At 38.3% G+C, this 22525-nt stretch overlaps 1 protein-coding gene across 3 annotated transcripts in view; it reads right to left on the bottom strand.

Moving 5' to 3' along the window:
• The window catches only part of Fry (FRY microtubule binding protein), a 406369-nt gene that overhangs the window by 34833 nt on the left and 349011 nt on the right, over positions 1-22525 (bottom strand). For all 3 annotated transcript variants that reach the window (XM_077795147.1, XM_026414538.2, XM_026414540.2), the window contains 11 exons: positions 22128-22249; positions 20620-20807; positions 19473-19567; positions 17947-18554; positions 16105-16202; positions 15612-15782; positions 11633-11773; positions 9065-9244; positions 6677-6838; positions 4020-4094; positions 1294-1464 (listed from right to left, as the gene is read on the bottom strand). In XM_077795147.1, coding sequence (XP_077651273.1) covers positions 1294-1464; positions 4020-4094; positions 6677-6838; positions 9065-9244; positions 11633-11773; positions 15612-15782; positions 16105-16202; positions 17947-18554; positions 19473-19567; positions 20620-20807; positions 22128-22249 — 2011 coding nt within the window. The remainder of the gene's footprint in view (positions 1-1293; positions 1465-4019; positions 4095-6676; positions 6839-9064; positions 9245-11632; positions 11774-15611; positions 15783-16104; positions 16203-17946; positions 18555-19472; positions 19568-20619; positions 20808-22127; positions 22250-22525) is intronic.

Below are 22525 nucleotides of genomic sequence, written 5' to 3'. Positions count from 1 at the left end.
CTTTTAGCTACCCCTTGCCTCCCAAAACTAGGACCTCAGGCATGTCAAGCAAGTGCTCTACAGCTGAGCTGCACCTCTCACCCCAGTCAGTGCTTTTCTACTAAGGGCTGAGTTTGCTCAATGTATTTTTCAGGGAAATAATCAGTGGAGAAACCATCATTTATTCTCAGGACATGGCGCTCTCCTGCTGGAATAGATATCTAGGTGGTCATGACCCAGGTAAGACAACAGCCATTAGCTCTTTGGCCTCAACTAGACATAAGGGGATTGGACAGTAATGCTATTGTTTTAGGGAAGCTAATCAAAGCATGATTTTCTCACAGGTTTGCAGCTAAGTAAGGAGGTGCCTCTCTGCCACCAGATATAATGAACTTTGAATTTGAACCTCCATTTTAATTGTAAGACTAGCTTAAAGCCCTTTGGAAAATATACTATATTTAGTTAAATAAGAGCTGCCAATGTTGAGCAACATGGAGAGCCAGGCTGGGTAACAGGCATCTTTACCCAAACCAATCTCACTTAAGTGAACTGAGCTTTTACTCTCAAGGGGCAAAAGACTGCCTATCATTTAGAACATGCCTCTGAGCTATGGAAAGGAAGGTAACTGACAGGGTGTTGCTCCTCCCTCCAGACCCTGTTTTCAAAAACATGATTCATAGCAGAAAGCATCTTATTACATGATTATCATTCAAAATAAATGAATCTGTATTTGCCTGTTGAGGCTTGAATTCAGCTGCTCCAGGTGTCTGGAATGCTGGCCACCAAACTAAAGCAGGGCAGAGAGCTCTCCTGTGCTTTGTTTCAGGTTCTAATGACTTCATCAAACATTGCACAGAGATGCTGGAGCCCTGAGCTCTGTCTCATGTTGAGGCAGGCAAGTTGTGAAGTAAGGAATTAGAGACTCAGAGCAACTTTACATTTAAAATAATTAAATGCTTAGCATATTTGTCCAGGTGCCAGTGAACATGCTCAGAACTGAAGTGTTTTTGTGATTTTTTTTTTTTTAAGATCCCCTTTGGACTGTAAACACACAGTCTCTGTGTGGTCGTTACCACTCAGATTTTTGTCATTTAGAAATGACTTGGCAGCTGTGCTTCGGACTCAGGAAGGGTGTGGCAACTTTTGCCAAAGTTAAGCCGTTGTACTTTGAATAAATTGATTCAAAACAGAATTTAGAGCTTTCCAGCTAAAGACCTTGTTACAAAAATGTTCTATTTAGCAGGTAGAAAGACAGTTTTGTTAGTCAAGGGCAAGTTCCGAAGGGGATTATTTTTATAGAGAATGTAACTGTACCTCTCCATCCTCCAGCTCCACGTCTAGGAAATCGAAGTCCCTAAAGACTCTAAACTGCTGCTCGCTGTTCGTGTCGTCCATGTTCTCCTGTTCCCTGGCGCCGTCCTCGGAAGATACCAGGCTCGTCTGATGCTCCAGCAGATCCAAGTCCCCACACGAGGAAAAAATCACCTACGAGTCAAAAGAGCCCTCTCCTGAGAAACTGGTCTGCCTTCAGTTGTTTGTGCTATGAAAAACAGTAATTGGCTCTTCATAGCACTGTATTTCCAGTACACACCTAATTCCTTAAGTGGGTATTTTTAGAATGTTCTTTTATTATTTATGTTGGACAGGTGCCTTTGGATTAAACTCCTCGCAAAGATGCAAGTTCATGCACCAGGAAAATGGTGAAGAATAGAATTGCTGCCTGTTAATGGATAAAGATGGGACACTAACTGTGTGTGTGAGAGAGACTGAAAACTGAGGATGTGTTCACAAACTGGAACACTAAGACTGTTTTCCAGTGTTTCTGACCTAATTAAAATGAGATATTATACACATTCACAAGCACGTATATGTCAAATACACATAAATGATAGCTTAAAGACAATACCCAGATAGGTTATTACAGAATGAACCATAGGAACAAAGATTTTAGCCCTTTTAGAGATAAACCAGGAACTGGTAAGGAATAAGAAATAGAAGCCAAAAGTATAGTACTTCTCATTGGGATTGCAGAATAGTCGAATTCCATGCCCATAATTTTTACTTAAATTTTTGTCCTTTTGAGTTAAACAAATCTATAGTATGTTAATGTTTTAAAATTATACATTTAAGGTTCCTTTTTTACTGAGCCACTGTAATAGCACTTTGTAGAAACAATGAACTGAGAACAAACCTAAAGGTTTTGCTAGTCAGTATCTACTGAGCATAGGTTGAAATTAAGTAAAATTAACAGTAATTTTATGTAACCATTATGTTTCAGTCTTCTTTGAAAAATGGGGAAATCTATGGAAAAATGTCAGTTGTATTTAAATTCTTACAGTAAAAAAGAGCAAAGGGACTTTAAATGTAGTTTTTTTCCTCTAGTGTTTAAGTTGTAAGATATATACTATACTGTTGAATACCCCAAATCTGAAAATCCAGAATCTGAAGCTTTTTGAGTTTTGACATGATCAAAATATTCATTTTTTTTTTTTGAGCGGGGGGTACTGGGGATAGAACTCAGGGGCACTCAACCATATCTCTAGCCCTATTTTGTATTTTATTTAGAGACAGGGTCTCACTGAGTTGCTTGGTGCCTCACTGAAGCTGATGCTGGCTTTGAACTTGTAATCTCTGCTTCAGGCTCCCAAGCTGCTGGGATTACAGGTGTGCACCATTGTGCCTGGCAAAATTCTCAGATTTTATGAAGTCTGAATTCTCAATGCGTAAAGTCTATGCAAATAATTTCAAAATCCAAAGTGCTGCAACTTGAAATACTTCTGGTCCCAAACATTTTAGGGGGATATTGAAAATATATATGGGATATTCAACCTGCATGTTCAGGAAATGGTATATGATGCATAGTTTTGTTCTGGGATTGCAAATGGGTAGGTGAGATAAACAGCACTGAGGGCCAGTCAACTGGTCAATGAGAGAGGAGAAACAGAATTCAGATTTCCTCAGCTGAAGGCTCATTTTCCTAGTTAAGAGCTTATCTTATTTGTAAAGTACTTCAGGTAAATATTTCTAGCTGGTAAAGGCTTGGCATAGGGGAAGACAGTGTGAACCTGAAGAAGTGCCAGTCACAGTGGCAAGAAATAGCCCCAACTGGCTGTGCTGCACTGCAGAGGCAAAATGCTCTTGTTTCTCTCCCTTGTGTGCTAGGAGGCTCTGTCTGCCTCTGCCACCATCCCCTCTGCCCTAAGTAATGTCACAGGACCAATAAGCCACTGATCTAAAAAGCAGAGGCCACTTAAGTCACTTAGCTGATGGATGGGATACTTTTGAGATGGAAAGAAATATCAATTTGTACTTGTGCAAGTACTTACAAGCCTCTAACACTTCACCTAATTGTGAACAACATTAGTACTAAGATAGAGTATGGGATTTTAAAAATGGCTCTGCAGAGAAATTGTTCTCCTAATTCTTACTTGGTAAATTCTTACTTGCTATTTCTTTTTCATAAATAATAAAGATGCTATGATATAGATGAAATAAAAATTCTTGGTAAAATCATACCCTGACATTTGTACTATATAATATGTTTGTGTACACAATCTAAATTTTCTGAATTTTATAAGCTTCACAAGTTTGCTTATATATTTCAGTCATGTCACTCACAAGCCTAATGGCATTTTTTTTTTCAGTGAAAGTTAATGAGAAAAAAAATCACTAAAAACTGTGCAATGTTTATAATGTTAACATCACAATGCTTAAAATATAATGTTTCTACCACATAAGTTTTGTCATTATTTTCATCTTTACTGTACATGAGTAAAATAATGACATCACAGCAAGGTATGGGTGTCCAGAGTAAAATTATATCCAAGAGGAATTAGAGCCAATAAATATTTTCCTTGTTTCTAAATAAGTGAGATTAAAAATCATGAAATGGGGAGGAATAATCCATGGGTTTGGTGTAGATGATGGATATCATCCTTGTTTTTCATGATAGAATCTTAAACTATATGATCAATGGCAAAAATAGAGTAAACCAAAAGAGCATAGATAACAAAATAACCGTGATGTGTGCTAGGACTTACGGATGGGTTTTTGCTTAATCCTACTTCTTGGCCACACAGAGAAAGGACATGCACCAACTTTTCTTTTGTCCTCTTCTGCAAAAGAAACACAAGGCAGGTTTTTATTATGGGGTCCTGAAAGTAAATCGGCTCTAATATTGTAGCCACTAACCACAAAGGGTGGGCAATCGTGCTTGAAATGGGGCCACTCAGAACTGAGATTTAAAAACACACAAGGCTCAGTATGAAAAAAGTAGGCTATCTCATCAATAATGTAAAATGTTGTTATAATTAATTTCGCTTGTTTCTAGTTATTTATTTAGCCATGCCAGGCAAGTTGCACATGCCAGGCAAGTTCTTTACCACTAGCTGTACCCCAGTCCAGTTTCTTTTTACTTTTTTTTTCTTTTAAGATGACTATTGCAACATTTAAGATGAGATCTGTATTATGTTTCTATTGGATATTGCTGACCTAAGTTATCCCAAGAAGTGGGATAACCAAGTCCTTAGGTTCTTGCATGAATATCCATCTCTTTCCTCGATAATTTTCTTGTATGTTACAACATCTAAATCAAATATATTCTGTTATAGGACAAGTCTTCTTTCCTAAAAATGAGAGAATAACTACTTTCTGCAGAATGAAAACATTCAATTATTCATAAGCCATGTAAAATCTTTCTGGATTAATTTTAAATAGATTTAATTCTTTTTTTTTCTTTGTAAACCTATTTTCCAGCCCCCTAGACATAGGGATTCTTCTGTAAACCATATATTTCAATGAGATGACTTGGTCTCTGAATGAATGGAAGGCTAAGAATGAAAAAATGTATTAACTAGAGCCTAGAAAACATTACTGAACTTCAGAACAGCTCTTCTAGCAATCTTAATGTCTTTAAAATGGTTTTCTCCCCTTCAGTCTGACTCATGTTTTTTATGCAGAATGTACATTCTTAGATTTTTCATCCTGTTGGTACTTGGTTTACTCCATCCATCTTTCCAGATTACAGAAGAGACACCCAATATGGTGTCATTTCAAAGTCAGAGACTAGAGAACCTTGATGTTGAGTGGTGGCAGGAGATTTGCTCAATGATTCTCCAAGTCTTAGTGTCACTGTATAATTCTGTATAATTCTCTTAATAAATCAATTAAGTGAAACATGGACAAGGGTTATACATTTTTCATTTTTTTCCCCCCATTTTCAACAACTTAGTGCTCACTAAGAATCTGCTGCACTCCAGCAGGCTTGTGCCGTATGTTCCATTTTCCAAACCTTTGAGAATGAAGGTGAATACTGCTGAGCATGCAAAAAAAAAAAAAAAAAAGTGTTTTTCCTTCCCGGCACCCATTTCACCGTCTTCTGATACTCTAGTTTCTCTCTTCATTCTGGGGAAGGGCTCCTCTCCCAGTCCTTTGACACCATCACACACCCTGCAAGTGTCCTTTTTTTTTTTTTTTTTTTTAGAACTGCTATGGATTCCAGAAGAGGGACGGCCTTGCTCATCTGAAATCACCATAGCCGAAGGCCAAGAAAACCTGGAGTTTCAGAGGTCATTGCTGCCTCCATGTAAAGAGCCAACCTGAGAATGAAGTCAACGGATGGGAAAATATGGGGCTAAGACTTTGGGAAGGGAAGTTGGGAACAGTGAGAAGAAGAGTCTAAAGCTCTTGTTCCTGACCTTTGTCAGGATCCAGCTGTTTGAAGACAAGTTAGGTGGTACTATAGTTTAGATCTTGAATGTCCCAATGTGTTAAAGGTTTGGGCATTAGCCAATAGTGCTCTTGGGAGGTAGTGGGAACCTCTTAAAGAGTAGAAATCAGTTAGGTTACTGGGGGCATGCTCTTAAAGGAACTATTGAGGGTCTTAGCCCTTTCCTTTCTTCCTTTGCTTACTGGCTGCCATCAGGTGACTGGGCACCTCCTCTGCCACATACACCTGCCATGAGGTACTGTGCCATCACAGGTCCAAGGAAATAGAGCCAAGTGACCAGACCGAAACTCTGAAATCATGAGCCAAAATAAAGCTTTCTTCTTTATAAGTTGACTCTCTCAGGATTTGGTCAGAGTGCACAAAAGTGACTAACACAGATGGTTTAATTCCTTTTCTACTTCAGGAAAATTTTCAGTGGATTTCTGCTACAGCACTAAAAGACTTTTGAATAATGCAGTGTTTTACCTGACTAAGCCCAATGACCTCAGTACTTTGACACAGTCATCTGTAAACTGAATACTGTCCTAGGCTACATAATCAAACCACAGAGAAGTCTAGCAGCCCCCTCCACTCAGCCTATGCATGGAGATCATGATTAAAGTTGATGCTCCTAAGAGGAGCCAGAATGGTCTTTTAGTGTACAGCCCTATTGACTCTTTGGGTGTCTAAATCCCATGGAATTGACTGTTTGAAGGGCTGCTGCAATGTGAAAGATTTTGCTTTCTAAGCCTTAAGAAAACGAGAATCAATGAGTAGAAGTAAGAGAGTCCGACTTCAACTCCACATAATGAGCTGTTCAAAGATAAAATGGGTGTCCTCAGAATGCTGTGAGACTCATCACTGGAAGTGTTGCTGTCTGGATGAACACATGTTGTGAGTGGGCATGGAGGAATCCAATATCACATGGGCAGCTGGACTCAGTAGGTCCTCTAAACTGCCTTCTAACAATGCATGTCTAGGATTGTATACCTGAGAATACTGAGGCCTTTTCCAGCTGACTGGAACAAGAACATTGGAATTGGAGCCTGATGAGGTGGATGATGTGCTCCGGGTAACTGCCATGGCCCTAGGCTTCCCATCACGCCCAGAAGAATTCTGTAGTTCATCATACCGCCTCCCAATGATTGGTGTCTGGAGAAAAAAACCACAAAAACACCCATTCTTCCATCTCATTAATAATTCTGTGGTATATAAAATGGGACTGTTCTACCCAGCAGAACCGAAAAATGCTCAAGTGATTAAAAGCAGGTCCTAGAAGTTCAGAGTTACATTTAAGCTCATTTCCCCAATGTTCACATAAACATTCTGAATCATTTTTTCTTCAATATTTTCCCATCCTCTTTAGCAGTAGAAAACAAATCCAAGAACTTGTTCTTTAATATGCTTTAGAAACCACTGAAAATATTAGATGCAAAACATGGAGGAAAGCTAACAGTTTTCAGACATTTAACTATAAGGAAGAACTTCTGCCAGTTATAATGAAAGGCTAAAATTCCTTCCCCTCTCTCCAACCGCTAATCATCAATCTTTAAATACTCTTCATTTTTTTTAAAGGTTTTTTTTTTTTTTTTTTTTTGGTACTAGAATTGAACTCAGGGGCACTCAATTACTGAGCCACATCCCCAGCCCTATTTTGCATTTTCTTCAGAGACAGGGTCTCACTGAGTTGCTTAGCACCTCACCATTGCTGAGGCTGGCTTTGAACTCATGATCCTCCTGCCTCAGCCTCTTGAGTTCCTGGAATTACAAGCATGTGCCACTGTGCCTGGCATTCTTCATTTTTAAAAGGTTACATTATGTGTATCTTTTCAAATTTATTTAAATGGATGAGGTCAGAACCAGGTACTTGGGCAACACTTTAGAACTTCCACTTCCTGAAAGCCTTGGGGTGTGGTAGACAGTGCCTCCCAAACTTGAGTCCCAGGAAGGTCTCTGCTGCAGACACCAGCTCACAGGCCTGTCCTCAGAGGTGGCAGGAACTGACTGGTAATTCTACACCTGGCTCCTAAGGCTCATCATTCTGGAGTATTTCTGGGTCTCTGAGTGTTGAGGGATGCAGCTAACTGGCTATTTATATATTATATCTCTTGGGAGTAGAATAAAATAAAAATAACTTTCCCCCTAGCAAGTAAAAATGATGCATAGAGATTGAATCAATATCTTAATATTATTTATATACTAAATATAGATGCAGGCCTCACAGTGGCAGCAAGGGTATCTCATCTCAAATATTGAAACAAGAAGTCAGTGAATACTATTGTGTCAAAGAAGCAACCTGGATGTAACCTATTTAAGAGTGCAAGGGGGTTCCACATAAGCAGATCCAGTTTTTCTCTCCACTCTTGGGGAATGCATTCATTCAGCAGTGTTTGAAATAATTGTTAACAATCTCTGTGCACCAGACATGGTACCACCAGGCTCTGATTATAAATATCAGCAGAGTAGTTTCTGCTTTGGAGGGGGCATGCTACGTGGGTCATGGGAGAAGAGACACAAAAGTCAAGTTATGTTATACTTTAGACTTAATTAAGTACAGGCACCCAAAGGTCGGCTCAGGAAGCAGCTGGTAAATCTGACCATTTTTTGTCCTTTCTTTTTTTCCTCAATTCCGTAGCATGGGTTCTCACTTTCTCTTTCCCTTACCCTGTTCAAGGCAACCATAAAGGTGGATTCCATATTCCTGTAATTCCAAACTGCAGTCATTTATGGATCTGGTATAGATCAGAGAGAAAGGTTTTGGCTAGCAAGATATGACATGATACTTGTAAGATAAAGAATGAGTGACATGGCTTACAAAGTTTAATATTCCACTTTAAAGTAGCTTTCTAAAAAATTGTTTTTCATATAACTGAGGTTTCTTTCTTTTTTTCTTTTTTCTTTTTGGTACCAGGTTTTGAACTCATGGGTACTTGGCCACTGAGCCACATCCTTAGCCCTATTTTGTATTTTATTTAGAGACAGAGTCTCACTGAGTTGCTTAGTGCCTCACTGTTGCTGAGGCTGGCTTTGAACTCACAATCTTCCTATCTTAGCTTCCAGAGCTGCTGGGATTACAGGCGTGCATCACCACACCCAGCTAGGTTAGATTCTATTTCTTAAAGCTGCTAATTATGAGCCCCAGAGAATATGAAATTCAGTTTTCTTTCTTTTAATGGTGCTGGGCATCAAACACAGGGGCTTGTACATGCTCATCCTCAGCCCTTCAGTGTGTTCTTAATAGAATGGAACCAAATTTAGACTTTGGCAGTCTTTGTTAATAATAAATATAAGTCTTCCTTTCTCCAGGAAATTACTTGTAACTTTTGCCATCATAAGTTCATGCTGAAGTTCACAGAAACAGCTAACAGAGTTAAGTACCTCTGAAATGTCAAAGTGAAAGTCCAAGGTTTTTCCAGGTAGTTCCTTGGAAGCACTAGTCCACACACGATGTATTTCTATCTTTGAGAGGTCACTGTGCTGGTAGGAAGGCAACACCAGGCTGGCCGATCGAGACACGACCAACTTTAAGATATTCAAAGCCTCTCTCCAGTGAATGCTCTGCAAGAAATAAAACACTCAAGGTTAAAAACAACTTCATTTTGGAAAGCTAACTGCTGCTGAAATTGACTGACTCAAAACATGTAGGGAATTCCGTGATAAGTAAAAGGCAAATGATATAAGTAGGCCATTTATATCTAAAATGAGCTACATTTAGGAAATAAGCAAATAAAAAAGACTCATTTTGTCTGTATTCAAATGAATAAAGTTAAAAAAATCACAAGTACAATTTTTGCCAAGGAGCTACCTCCTTAATTTGATTAAAAAAAAAAAAAAAAAAAAAAAACCTCCCAATGCTAAAATGTTATGCTGTTGACTATTCACTCTTTCTCAAAGTTCTCCCTGCTCCAGGTTCCAGGTTTCAGTCTTCCTTGATCCTTTGACTTCTTTGGGTCTTCTTGCTCCATTTTATTCCTGGGCCTCTTGATCTCTTTTCTCACTTCATATCTTTCTTGTTACCTAACAGAGGATTCTGGAAGCTCTTCTTAACTCCTCTTACCTTTCCCTTTGATATTTCTTTCCCTTTTGTCTATTCCTGTTTAAACTCAGTGGAATTCTCTCTGGCCCTGCCCAGATTATTTCAATGGCCCCTTAACTAGCCTTAGAATCAGCTACCCTGATCTTTCTAGAACTCTTCAGAGCAGGCTCTCTCTCTGTCTCCATGCTTCAATGGCTCCCTCTAGTGGACAGGGTGGTGTCCACACTCTGAGCATGACCTGCAGATCTCATTACATGCAGCTACTACTAGAGTACCCTAGGCCAGGCAAAGTCTCTTTGGCCTCTGTGCCTTTCCTTATGCGATCCCCTCATCCTGGAATGCTTTTCCTTTCCTTAATATATATCAACTTCCTGCTCTTCTTTAACAATTAGTTTGTTTTACCATCTTTGTTTTCTTGACTTGTGGGAAGAGGTACTTCCCCCACAAAAATATCGAACATAGTTAAAGCAACTTAATAACAATTGTAATTATTTTTATAATAATAAATAAAATACATCTCCTTCCTTAAATTCTGCACAAGGGAAATCATGGATTGATATGAAATTAGCCATTATTCAAGATAAGAAATTAAGTACCAGAGATGGCCTGCAAGCCCAGGACAGAGTGAACATCCTACTAATACAACAAGAAAACGGGCCACATGATTAATAGAAGGATGTAGCTGACCCCCTCGCCCCATGAGTGCTGAAATTGTTATTGAATGAATGCCTATCTTGTGGCACAACTATCATTGGCACTTTAAAAGTGAAGAAAAAATAAATAAACAACTTTTAGCATTAAATAATCCCAGTAATTGTCATTGGTGGAGATGGAAAGGAATATCTAAACTACACTACTTGTCAGTGAGATTTGCCAGAGCAAGCCTAATGTTTGCTCTTGAATTCTGCAACTCTCCATGCACACTCCTGAGAAGAAAGAGATGAACAACTAGATGTGGAGAAGCCTGCGTTCCCTATGTTCAGTCTGTGGTGTGTGTTTCAGATAAACTTCCAGGCTCTAGAAACGGTTTCTGCTCTCTTTGCTCCTTTGGGATCTACTTATATTTTTCTTTTATTTTTATTAATCCCCACCTCTACCCCCACCCAGTTGGGGAGTCTCAGGATATGGCTTTAAAGCAACATTCTGTAGGTGTTTATTGATGTTTACCAAGTGTCCTGCTGTGCCAGGTGCCTGGTTCAGTGAAACAAAAGGAATGACTCTGGAGCCACATTCAAATACCAGCTCCACCCTCCACTAACTGAGATCATGGGGCCAGTCTCTGGTTGATTTTTGTTTTTATTAAATCTTTCAAGACTGTTTATGACGGAAATATTAAAATAACACAGAAACAGAGACTAGCATAATGAACCTCCAGACACTCTTATTAGTTATTCACATTGTCATTTTACTTATGATCCCAACAAACAGTTGGAGTTTTTTAAAAAAACATTTATGCAAGTATCTTAACCTTAGTTGGCTTACTCTAAAGTGGGGATTTTAACTGCTGAGTAACTTTTCACATGTTGAGGCACCTGGTCTGGAACCTGGTACATGGCATGCATACAAGTTCCTTGTCCCTCCTCCTCCTTTGAAATGAGATACCAGAAATAAGATCTGCCCCTGCCCTCCCAGCCAGGTGTGTGCTTTTAATATGCAGCCTACAAGCCCCAGTAGGCAGAACTGTGCCCTCTGAAGGTCAGGAATGTGCCAAGGCCTCATTCTGTCTTCTCAGAGTGCCACTCAGGATGCTGTCAACCACCAGGCTGGACTGCCCTTCCTTTGTCATGGATACCAAGGAATGAATACATGATCTAGTGCCCATAAGGCTTTGGACCCAAGGACAAATTATAGACAAGTCTTAGTCTTTTTGGATTGACTCTGCTGATAAGTAAACTTATGCAGATACTCACTTGCACGTATTTTTCAATAGTCTTAAGAACTTCCACATTAAACTGCTTGACAGGAACAACAGAAAGGTCCATGTAGCTGAGCAGACTGTAGATCACTTGGAGGAGGGGCTGTTGCATACTGGGGAGACCTTTCTCCAGCAACTGTGGGAGGTAAAGTGCAGGTGAAGTCAGCTCTACACAGGACTTTCCCATAGAAGCACCCAGGTTTCCCCAGATCTTTACCATTGCATATTTCCTTAGGAGGGAATATAAAAGATCCTAACTATCGAGGAAATGGAGATACCATCAAAGGTACTGTGGGGAGGTCCAGGGACATCATAAAATGTACACAATATAATATTAAAAAAATAAATCTCAAAAGGAAAGCATCAAACAACATTAATCATCAACAATTAGAAATTGTATAAATTATATAAATTATAAATTGCAATATAATTTTTCAGTTATGAAATTGGCAAAGATTAGAAACTGGCAATATTTAGTATTGGTAAGGAGAAAAGTAATTAGGTATTCTTATACATCAGTAGAAATGTAAATTGGATAATTTGGTATTTGAGATGATGAGCAATAAAGAGGTCCATATTTTTGGAATAATATTTATACTCTTAGGAACATTTCTTTCCAAAGCCAGAGATAAACACTATGAAATCATAGTGTATGTATGAGATTTCTGTAATTTATATGGTTAAAAAAGCATACATAAACAAGAAAGCACTACAAGCAATTTAAATATTTAACATCAGGGAAATTGATATATAAATTAATAGTAAATTACATTGTGAACTATTATGTAGTTAATAATGTTTTAAAGACAGCAAGGCATATTAGATGATATTAAGTAGAAGATAAAGCATATATAATTGTCTTACAGAACCAGCCTAGGTGTCCATAAATGGATGAATGGATAAAAAAAAAAAACACACAGTGGAGTTTTATTCAGCCATAAAAAAGAATGACATTATGTCATTTGCAGGAAAGTGGATGAAACTAGAGACCCCTATGTTAAGTGAAATAAGCCAAACTCAGAAGGTCAAGGGTCATATGTTCCTTCTCATATGTGGAAGCTAGAGAGAGGAAAAAGGAAAAGAAAGGTGGGGGCAGATCCTGTTGAAATCAAAGGGAGATCAGTAAAATAGAGAGCAAAGGGACCAGGGGCAGGGAAGAGGGGAGAGAATGGGGAAATGCTGGGAAATGATATTGGCCAAATTATATTGTGCACATGTACAAATATGTAACAATGAATTCTGCCACTACTTACAACTAGGATACACCAATAAAAAACATGGGCAAAGAGCATACAGATTAGCTACATAACTGTTGATGCCAAAATTGAAATGGATATGTTTGTTGTACAGAAATAGTATTTCTCTCTAAATAAAATAATTTTGGGTGATGCTTTTTCTTTATTTTTAAAAATAATGTTCTGGACCTTCCAAATTTTCTGTTATGATCTGTCTTTTATAATCAGGAAAAAAGCCAATGATATTGTCTCAAAGAAAAACAGAATAGTGAGAAAATATTTATGTTAGGCATCATGATAAAAGTTTGCTATTCAAAATAAAGGATTGATAGAAATGATACAAATAAATCCTGAAATTCCACATCAAAAGTGGTCAAAGGAAATAACAGAACAGCTCACATAGGAGGAAGTAAACAGTTACGTAAATCCATTGTGTGGAAAATTGAATATCTTCACCAGAAAGGAAATACATAAGGAAAATAATCTGACAGTATTTATAAAAAGCACCAGACAGAAAAATGAATACCTGCAGTGACAAAATTTAGTAGGAATATAGCCACACAAAAAATATTGATACATGTTAGTATTGTAAATTAGGAAATTCTCTGTGGAGACCAATTTCTCAAATGTAGTAACATATCCACATAGTCGTATCTTTTGACTGGGTAGTTATACTTTGGGAAAAGGGATCGCTTGATATTTTTAGATAATATAAGTGATCACTTGATAAAATATCAAATATCATTTGATAAAAGGTCTACATAACAGGACCCCTTCTAATAGAATGAATTATGAACATAAGCAACAAAAGGGAAATGGTTAAAGTTTTACATGAACCTGACAGAATTCCAGGGTTATTCAAAACAGCACCCTGTGAGTTAGGTCAAGACATGGAGATACACACAGAATTAGCATATACAGAGCAGGTGCAATGCAAAGGCTGCTCAGTGCCACACAGTTAGACATATGTGCATGGCTACGACCTGAAAAAACAGGTAACTGAATCAAACGTGAATTGGATTATATATGGTGGAAAGTTGGGTAAGCTCATAATAAAATTTTTTGGTGACAATTTTGTGATAAGGGCAGAACAGAACAAATTAGGTGACTTATTTTAATATATTTTGTGTGTGTGTGTGTGTGTGTGTGTGTGTATGTGGTGAAGTACACATCATAACCATTTTAACCATTTTTAAGTGTGCAATTCAGTGGTATCAATTCACATTGCTGTGCAGCCATCATTATGTACTTCTAGGACTTGCTCATCACTCCATACTGAGATTCTATACAAATAAAATAACTGTCTCCTACCTACTGCCCCCAGCTCCTGGTAATCAATATATATATATATATATTCTGCTCCTATAGATTTGCCTAATCTATGTGCCTCAAGAACGTTGAATCATGATATTTTCCTTTTGTATCTGGCTTATTTCACTTAGCATTATGTACTCAAGGCTCATCTGTGGTGAAACATGTGTTGGAATTTCTGCCTCTTGAGGGTGAATGGTGTTCCATTGTGTGTGTGTCCCACCTTCCATTTACACTTTTGAAACTATCATGGTTAGTATTCCAAACAAATATTGCTTCCTTCTATCCTATCACCCACTACATCTTCTTTTAAAACAGGCACCATTATCCGCCTTGTAAACAGGATGTTTGTGCCAGTTCTCCCAGTACTTATTGTGTGCCAAGGTATGTTCAGGGACAGCTGTGACCAGGTGATTATCAACAGCACTGGAGTGGCACTATGAGAGGTCCTTATAGTGCCAGATGGGGAAAGAGTAAATGAATCCTGGACTGCTGATGGTCTGATGTAGCCCATAGATTGCTGATCCACACTGTAAGGCAGAATCCTGCAGGGTCAACTGCAAATATTGTTTTATGGGTTTGTACCTTATGCTACATAGATAATTTCAATTAAAAAAATTTTTTTTAGTTGTAGATGGACACAATACCTTTATGTGCTGAGGATTGAACCCAGTGCCTCACACTTGTGAGGCAGGCATTCTACCATTGAACTCCACAGCCCCATCCTGAACAGTTCAGTCTTGTAGAGGCTTTGAGGAATGGTTGACTTTTTAACTTATTTGAAACCTATATTGGTGATATAACTAAAAGAAAAGTTAGGATAGATTGCCCTTATCTCTTTGGATAAGGATTTTATGACCTTGCATATTAAATTTGTTGGGACTATAGGACTACCTGTGAAATGCTATATATTTCTAGCACAAACAGAAACAGAAAATTAGAGTTTGGGTTGTAATGTTTGTGCTACAAACACATTCCAGTTTCATTAAAAAAAAGGTAATGATAAACATTTTTTTTAGGAGGTATGTTTTGTTAATTACTTCAGAGCCAACAACCATTAAACACATCAAGATACACAGTAACTCCTTAAATATGATTTGAACACTCAGAATAATTAGGATAAGATTTTCACATCTCTGTCATGTTGATAGGTATTAATAAACAGGAGTTTAAGCTTTGGAAGCAGCTAGATCTGGGATCAAAGACCTGCTCTGCCACCTTAAACTTAACCTGGCAGAGCCTCAGATTCTTTATTATAATAATAACCACATCACTGGCTTGTTGTGAAGATTTGAGATGCTTCCATTAGTATCTATAATAATATGTAGCAGGGACTCAATAAACAGAAGTTGAGGGTATATTATCAGTTCCATATGAATATTTAACCAGAGAAGCTATAATGGATGTTATCCTTAGTTTAAAGCTTACCTCTGCCAGGTAGGTGACCATGTTCAAGGTAATGTCAGCATATGCTTCATGAAGGTATCGACAGACCACATTGACCCACGTGGCACAGTCCCTTGTATAACTGTGTGTTTTATAAAGAGTCATAACGTGTGCAAGATTTGAAAGTTTAGGGTTTTTCTCTTCCAAACAAACCTTTTAAGATAAGAAAAGCAATTAAGGATAAAGTATTCCAATGAAAGGAAGAAATGTTAGCAAATTTTGCTGTAAATCCTGATAGTCTGGAAAGGAGACTGACAGAATTTGTAACAGCAGGGCTTAGCTTAGTAATTAGCTAATACAATTTCCAAAAGTTCTTTCCACTCGTTTTTCTTAATAATCAAAGAAGACAGTATGCATCAGACATTCACATTTGAGAAAAATCACTGGCTTCCCTGGGCCTGGTCATTTCTGACTGACACTGGGCCTTCTTGCAGGCCCATATAGACTTGCCTGAATGTGGAACTGAAACTCATACCTGAGCAATCCTTTCGGCTATATCTTTACAGAACTGATTGGGATTTTCAAAATGCTGGATCAGCTGGGGCAGGAGACACAAGACATTCAGTGGAAACCCTGGATTAGAGAAGATACAATGAAGACAGCTAAATACAGGACATTTTAACTGGTGACAGTGGACAGGCACATTATAGGTTTTATTCTGCAGTGATACAAAAGCAGTCTTTGGAAGCAGCTTAAATATGACCTAAAACAAAAATCCATGAAAAACAGACAATCACAATGGCAATAATTATAAAGGAGGCACCAAAGTAGATTTGCAATTTTAACATACATTTGTCATCTTGTGATGGATTCTTTGTGAATGAAGAATGACGGCACAGATTTTATTGGAACAGGCTGAATTGAGCTGAAACACTAATTTGAAATTTTTATCAAAACACATTTTAAGAAAAGCTGGTATAAAAGGACATAGATCAACCAATTTAAGTCTTAGTCACAGAATTATAAAGACTTATTGGAGATTGAACCCAGGGGTGCTTTACCACTGAGCCACATCCCTAGTCATTTTTTATTTTGAGATGGTCTCCCTAAGTAGCATAGAGCCTATCTAAATGGCTGAGGCTGGCTTTGAACTTGTAATCTTTCTGCCTCAGCCTCCTGAGTCACTGGGATTACAGGCAGGTGCCACCCAACTCGGCTTAGTAAAGACTTTTTCAAACAATGAGGAATGGCCTAGAACCTCTGAGTTAAAATGTAGTTCATGAAATGAATTCTGGGCTATTTGCCATGGTATTTAAAATCTGGTGTGTTGATTTGGTTTAATTCAAAACAATAGGGAATCAATAAAATTTTGAAGAGGAAAAGAAAAGCAATAAATAATTAAAAGATTTGGGAGTTGAAAAAAAATGGGAAAAATAGTCTGTATAAGAGCAAAGGAATATTCCACGTATACATAATACGTCAAAATACATTCTACTGTCTTGTATATCTAAAAAGAACAAGTAAAAATAAATAAATAAATAAATAAAAGAAAAAAAAGAGGTTCAACATATACCAAACAAACCCTTCACAACTTTGAGAATCAAATAGATCGTAACAAAATAATCCTGGGTGACTTGAACACACTTCTCTTACCACTCAATAGATCTTCCAAACAAAAACTAAATAAAGAAGCTGTAGAACTAAAAAATACAATTAATAATTTAGACTTAGCAGACATATATAGAATATTTCATTCATCAATAACTGAATACATTTTCTTCTCAGCAGCACACAGATCCTTCTCTAAAACAGACCATATCTTACGCTACAAAGCAACTCTGAGCAAATACAAAGAAATAGAGATTAAACATTGCATTTTATCAGATCCTAAGGGAATGAAGTTAGAAATCAATGATAAAATAAATAGAAGCTGCTCCAACACCCAGAGACTAAAAATATTACACTATTGAATGACCAATGGACAGTTGAAGAAACCAGGGATGAAATTAAAAAAAAATACTTAGAGATAAATAAGAATAGAGACACAACAGATCAAAATCTCTGGGACACTATGAAGGTGGTTCTAAGAGGAAAGTTCATTGCACTGCCCTTTTAATTTACTGCCTTGAAATATCTTCTATGATATAAAGGCAGTGCTGGCCATCACACCTTGAGTCTTGCACCTGCTAGGTAAGTGCTCTACCACATCCCCAACCCCATTAAATGGAATTTTAAAAGAAAAGAAAACAAAACAAAAGAAGCTATTCCTAAAGAACCATTTCTTAGCAAAACTGTTAAAAGCAGTAAATCCATATCATCTTATTCCACTAAAGATAAATCCCACCACGAGCATTGAGAGTGAGCAAGTTGGCTTTACCGATAGCTTGGGATGAATCCACCATGGATACTTTGGACACTGGGGTCAGCAAGCTGAAAAGCTGCAGGGTCAGGTCAGTTGTGGTGAGAGATGTGAATCCCTTCAGCAGCAGCTGCTGCAACCCTGAGAAGTCAGCCCACTTGAGCTGGGCCTGGAGTTTCTCAAGTTTTTCTCGGTTCTCAGCTTTATCAAGTGGCATATGTGCTAGTAGTCGATTCAACAGCCTTAAGGCCATTAGGTACTCAAACTCAAAGTCAGACTCCATCAAGGCCACTGTGACCCAGAAGATGGTGGCCAACAGGTTGGTGGGATGATTTATGTGGGAGGGGTCCGTAAGACTGTCCTTCAAAGAGGAGGAGCTTCTGGTTTTTGAGGAAAGACCCTGTTGGGTACAAGCCTGAATTCTGTCCAGGGTGGCACTTCGAGGTGGGTCAGAGGATCGGTCAACCACACCAAACTTCTTGGGCACAGAGAAGCTTCTTTGATGCCGACTCCGTTCTGCGGTTGTGGTGTTGCCACCGGCAGCTCCTGGGTTCACATTTAGTTGCCCTGTGCTCTTTCTGCTTGCAGTGAGTTTAGTGCTGGAGCTTAAATCTGGTGATGAAGAGCTGGGTATAAAAACAAATAAGTTCAAATTATAAAATAAATAAATTCGTTCAGTGGAGTGCCCACAAGCTTCACTAAAAGTGAAGTCCACTCAAGTCCACTAGGAAACACTAAAGAAGGGGAAATATTCTTTGGAAATAAATGCTACTTTCTTCTAATTTCTTTTTCCTTATCCTTAAACTTAAAACAAACCTTGACAAGTACAACCTTTACTGGCTCAATTTCAAGAAAGATGAGCTCAATTATACAATCTGGGTTCATGAATATTTCAAATGAGTTTTCTAAATATTGGCAGCAACAACAACAAGAAAAGCAGGAATTTCTTTTAAGTAAAGTCAACATTTATTCCAACAGATTTAATAGGAATAGTTCAGCTGAGCTTTGTATATGTTCATTTAAAAATACTGTTTAGTTTTAGTTCCTGTTTACCAATGCCTATAATCCCAGCAATTTGGGAGGCTGAGGCAGGAGGATCACAAGTTCCATGGCCACCTTTGGCAACAATAGTGAGACCCTCAGTAACTTAGTGAGGACCTGTCTCAAAATAAAAAATAAAATAGAAGGACTGGGACCTGTAGCTCAGTTGGAAAGTACCCCTGGATTCAATCCCCAATATTCACCCTCCCCCCCCCACAAAAAGTATTCAAGGACATGAAAAAGTGGAAAATCATTAATATTTGTATCAATGCAGAAATAATATTTGGTGTCTATCTTCTGACATCTAAAAATATTTATAAAATGTGTATATATGTATATTATAACTTCCTTTTTTAACTTTAGGAAATACCATACATACTTTTCAGGTCATATATAGACTTCAAAAATGAAATTTGCTCTTTGTACTCTGTCACAAGTTTAGCATCTTCCAAATATTCAGTGCAGTAAATTTGATTACAAAATGTCAGTGAACTGATTCTCACCGAGATAAAACAGTTAAGAGATCACTGTTCTTCAAGCAGTCAGATAAGTTATCCACAGCAGCCTCCAAGGTCAGAAGGGCTTCCATTACATAACCCTGCCAAACATGCAAAGATTACATTTTGTGCTGCTTACAGTCACTGTTAACTTTCTGAGGATAAGCTTAATTAATGCAAACTTTATTCCAGTAATATCAATAGATCTGAAAGCTACATAATCATTGTTTTTAAATCACAAAATCTAAAAACAAATTTTGAAGACCATTTAGGAAATTCAGATGTTTTAGGAGTTAGCTGATAATAAGGATGTATTTCTCTATGTCTGACAGCTTCAATAAGGTTTGAAATTGAATGGTGGGCAGGAGTGGTGGTGGTGGGAGGAGGTAGGGTAGGGGAAGGGGCAAGAATGGCCCCCTGCTGAGGAATAGTGTGGGCAATGGATAGTGTCTGATAGGAAGAGATGAGGTGTAAGAAGCGTGCCTAAGAAGAGGTTTGCCTCAGAGGCATTTTGTCTGCACTTTGTGGCCAAAAAGAGGAGAAAAAGGTACAGTCCATAGGTTTGTGCAGGTTTCCTGAGATGCAGGAATATGTCAATGGGAAAGAAGGGCTTGGCCCAAGCCACAGAGCTTGTAATGCCCTTAGCTTTCAAACCATTCAGCTCCCCAGTCTCTGAGTCTCCTACAGTAGGGTCTTCCTGTGGCAGCGACTCCATTCCATCTCCAACTCTTCCAGTCTACTGAAGAATGACCACACAGGGAAGGGTAGGACTTTGCACAGATACAATGGAGATGCTTGCTGTGTGTGCAGAGATTGTGTCCTGCATCCTCAATGGATGAAAACCCCCAAACAATACAAAATAACCTATGTTCCCTCTGCCAAATAAAACCTAACCCAACCCACCCCCCCCCAAAAAAAGGGTCCAAACAGGTTTTTCAGCCATTTGTTTTATAAACAGAATAGTATTCATTGAATTTCTAGAACAATGCTCCCCGAGTGAATTTTGGAAATACAAAGGCCAACTTCTAATTTTTTAAAATTGTTCAAATGGATGATTTAATGAGTGAGAGAGAAGGCTCAAAGAAAGTTAACTCCTCTCATTTGAATTCAAAGAGCTCAGCCTTCATGAGCTCAGTGGTCTTCCCTTCTGTACCTGAATCTCATCTCCGTGTTCTCCGATCACCTCCACCAGTCGAGACAGGAGGTCAGACAAGGCATGTGCAGACAGAGGCTGCTTGAGGGCCCGGAATATCTGGAAGGACCGGCCAGCATAGTGCCTGGAGGAGCTCGCCAGGGCTGTCTGCAGTGCCACTTCACTCAAGTGTTGTTCCAGATGAAAACCTAGTGCCAGAGAACGAGTTAGCCTCTGTGCTGCAAACTCGGACACCAAAGTCGTCACAGCAGCCTGGCAGCATAGAGCTACCCTGTGGTGGTCCATTTGTAAAAATCGACCATAAACCTGGATGCCTGTAGTCCCAGCTATTTGGGAGACTGAGACAAGAGCATTGCTTGAACCCAGGTGTTCAAGGCTGGCCTGGGAACATGTCAAGATTCATCCCAAAACAAATGAATGAACCACTTTAAAATAAAGACAAATTTTGTATGAGTCTTGATAAAGCATAGTATAGTAAAAGGAAAAAAAATGCTGGGCATACAGCTCAGTGTTAGAGCACTTGTCTAGCAGTCATGAGGTCCTGCTAAACAGGACACACACACACACACACACACACACACACACACACACACACACGAAGAAAGAAAGCAAAAGGCAATCCTATTCCTGAAATGAGTTTACCATTTCAGTTTATCAGTAGTTTTTGGTTTATAGTAGGTGTCTTATGATAATGAAAAGAGATGTGGTTAATCAGAAATGCTTCAAACTAGGAAACATGTTAATTATTAGAGCAGCTGGGAAAGTCAGTGAGCCAGATCTAATACTGCCAGACTGGTGTGAAAAAAGGGTAGACATAGCTTTTATATCACAGTAAGGAACCAAGTTCAAATTTTGCACACAAATCAGTCAGTCCAAGTTATATCTGAAAGGAATTCAGTTTGTGGGCAAATCTGTAAATATTATGATGCTACTATAGTTTCAATGAGAATCACTGTGTTCAGAATATTGAAAGGTCATTTGTATAGGAATTGTTAGCGAACCCTTAAAGCCAAAAACATTTCATCACAAATTCTTTTTATCTTTTTATGACAAGGACTTAGTACACTCTAGGCAAGAGCTTACCACTGAGCTACATCCCAGACTCAAATTCTTTTATTTTTTCCCCCCCTTAAAAAATTCAATCAGTCATTTAATTAAACTGGCTAACGATTTTTCATAGTTGAGACTGATGTTGGCCAAAAAATGAGATTTATGCCTCACGATTTTTTCTAGATACAATTAATATTATGAGTATAGTTTAATTCTAGTAAGATTAAGAGACAGAATACGCAAGATTGGGAAGGTTATTTGATGGGGCTTGGTGCAAGTGCAGATGGCATGAATTCAGTTGGGCCACACTGGGAAGCAGCTTTGAAATTCTCCTATGAATATGCTCATGCACAGGTGGTGAGTGTCAGGATCACGTTATAAGGTGTAATGTCATCATGAAGTGATCTCCCTTATGGAAAACTGATGAAAGAGGGGTCTGGGCAAAGAGGATGAAGTACCTGATTTGGAATCTTTGAATACGGACACAACATGACGTAGGAAATTAGTGAGCTGCTCGGCACTCTTTGAATTTTGATTTTTGGGTGTGATGTCTTCATGGCACCAAAGTGGACCGAATGCCCTTGAACAAAACACACAAAATGTCAAAAGCATAATTTTCACTTACCATTTTAAAAAATATACATGGAGTTCTGACTCTGAAGATGCACAATACTTTGGGAAACTTCATGATCTGGGGGTACATTTCAAGTTTGGGGGGACATACTTTTCAATGTTTTAAATTAAATTGATTCACAAAATGAAAATCTCCTATTTTGCCATAACAGTACAGGCATGTTATTGATATGTTGAATAAATTAATATAAGATACTAAATAAAACGTAGATTTAGATAGACT

The sequence above is a fragment of the Urocitellus parryii genome, chromosome 2, assembly GCF_045843805.1.
Source record: "Urocitellus parryii isolate mUroPar1 chromosome 2, mUroPar1.hap1, whole genome shotgun sequence".
Taxonomy (NCBI): domain Eukaryota; kingdom Metazoa; phylum Chordata; class Mammalia; order Rodentia; family Sciuridae; genus Urocitellus; species Urocitellus parryii.
This window is presented reverse-complemented; position numbering and strand designations above follow the sequence as displayed.